At 46.5% G+C, this 1810-nt stretch overlaps 1 protein-coding gene across 1 annotated transcript in view; it reads right to left on the bottom strand.

Moving 5' to 3' along the window:
- Nucleotides 1–470: 470 nt before the first annotated feature.
- LOC104161160 (msx2-interacting protein-like) overlaps nt 471–1810 on the bottom strand; it is a 22980-nt gene continuing 21640 nt past the window's right edge. The window contains 2 exon segments of the mRNA XM_009699491.1: nt 471–676; nt 1435–1593. Coding sequence (XP_009697793.1) covers nt 545–676; nt 1435–1593 — 291 coding nt within the window. The 3' untranslated portion in view covers nt 471–544.

The following is a 1810-nucleotide window of genomic DNA, read 5'->3' as shown; positions in this document are numbered from 1 at the left end:
AAAGATAATGTGTGAAATGATCCTTGACCCACAAATTTCAGCAGAAGTCCCCAGGTCCTGCGTTTAGTCCACGGCGCGTGTTAATGTGTGTCAAGACATCCAGAACGTCGCAGCGTGTCTCCAACTGTGCAAAGGTCCGAGTCACTAATTTAGTGCAAAGGCAGTTCAGGTTCTTTTTTATTTTTTTCCTTTTTTTTTTGTTAAAAAAAATAAGCCATCCTTTCTCTTTTCCCCAAAAGGAGGCACAGAAACCCAATACCAGTCCGCCTGCTGAGTGCATCAGTTGTCCGTAAGCTAAAGCAATATGTAAACATACAAGGTAGCGGAGCCGCTACCCAGCAACAGTTTGATCGAGGCCGGTTAGGGCAGGAGGCTGGTAGTCTGGCAGCATTTTCTTGTTTCATTACTTTCTCTCTCTCTTTTTATTTATTTTTATTTTAATTTTTTTTTGTGGTTTTGTGGGCATTTTTTTTTTTTTTTTTTTTTTTTGCTGCAGGGCCTTGGAAAAAAAATAATAAAATAAAGTCAGTAACCGGTAAACAGCTCATACCGACGCGATGACAATCATCAGGTGAGGAGAGATGTTGGAGATGCTGGCGAGGAGGTCCGGGGCTAGGCGGGACAGGTGGCTTTCCGAAAATTCGCAGGGTGGGAAGATCTGCAGAACGTAGGCAGGCTGCGAGACAGCAAAGAAACACGGATGAGAGACAAACCGAGGTGAGGGCTGGCCTGAATTATTTTAAAATGGGACATTCGGATGACTTTTTGGGTGCTTAAAGGCTCATAACCGGCACACTTGTATAAAAAAGGAGATGCTGTTCAGCAATGCAGGTGTGGTTCCCAAGGTGGGATGTAAAAGCTGGCCGGTTTTATTGGGAAAGGCAGAAAAATTCCCACTAATTACCATTAAAGCGGTTGCTCCAAGCGCTGACCGCTCATTCTGGGCTGTGTACACCCAGAGAACAGATTAAATTTGACGGGATGCAGCAACACATCTGGAATAAACGCGCCATATCACCAAACCCAAACGTTTTGTATTTACGCTGCCAAGAGCAAGAAAACATCAGGTGTGCTGGAAAAATCAGAATATGGCATGAGGAAAAAACGAGGACTCCACTTCCAACACACAAAAAGAGCCGGAAAATGGGTTTGGTTTGTTTCCAGCCAAAGACAAAGGGCTGTGAACAAAGTGAATACACCTTTGGGGTTGGTTTTTTTGGGGCTTTGCAGCTCATCTTCAGTGATGTTATCAGTTACATTGGTGTGTTTGGACTGGCGAGTTCAGAAGCCAGCACGGTGAACGTGGGGGGGTGTTTTAATAATAAAAACAGGGAGGTCAACCACAATCCTAAGCAAAGACCTGGGGTGGAAGGCCGTACGTCCCATTATCTATCGGTTTAGCTTACGGCGTTTCAGGGCCTTCCCTGCCAATACCTGGTTAGAGCCGGGGTTGGGAACGTTGATGATTCCTGCAGCTTGCTTAGCCTGCAGGTAGCTGATGAAGGCAGCCTTCAGCGACTCGGTCTGATTCACCACGTCTTCCTGGTCTCGGCCACACGGCAAGGCCAGTAACAGGCAGTAATCGCTCTCCACCTGGGAAGAAAATACAGTCATTAAGTCAAATGTCTGCCGGGCACGGCCTCTCCCTGACAGACACTCATTATCTGCAGTGGAAAATCCTCTCTTTGAACTCCTTGGAAGTTACAAAAGACTTGCTGAAAGCTCGGCCAGCCTAGCAGGCGGTGAAAAGGACTGAAAACTACTGATTTCCACGGCCGCCCAAATTCCACTGTCCACCTTACTCAGACGT

Source organism: Cariama cristata, unplaced genomic scaffold (genome assembly GCF_000690535.1).
Source record: "Cariama cristata isolate BGI_N322 unplaced genomic scaffold, ASM69053v1 scaffold9264, whole genome shotgun sequence".
Taxonomy (NCBI): Eukaryota; Metazoa; Chordata; class Aves; order Cariamiformes; family Cariamidae; genus Cariama; species Cariama cristata.
The sequence above is the reverse complement of the archived record's forward strand: the minus strand, read 5'-3'. Positions and strand labels throughout refer to the sequence as shown.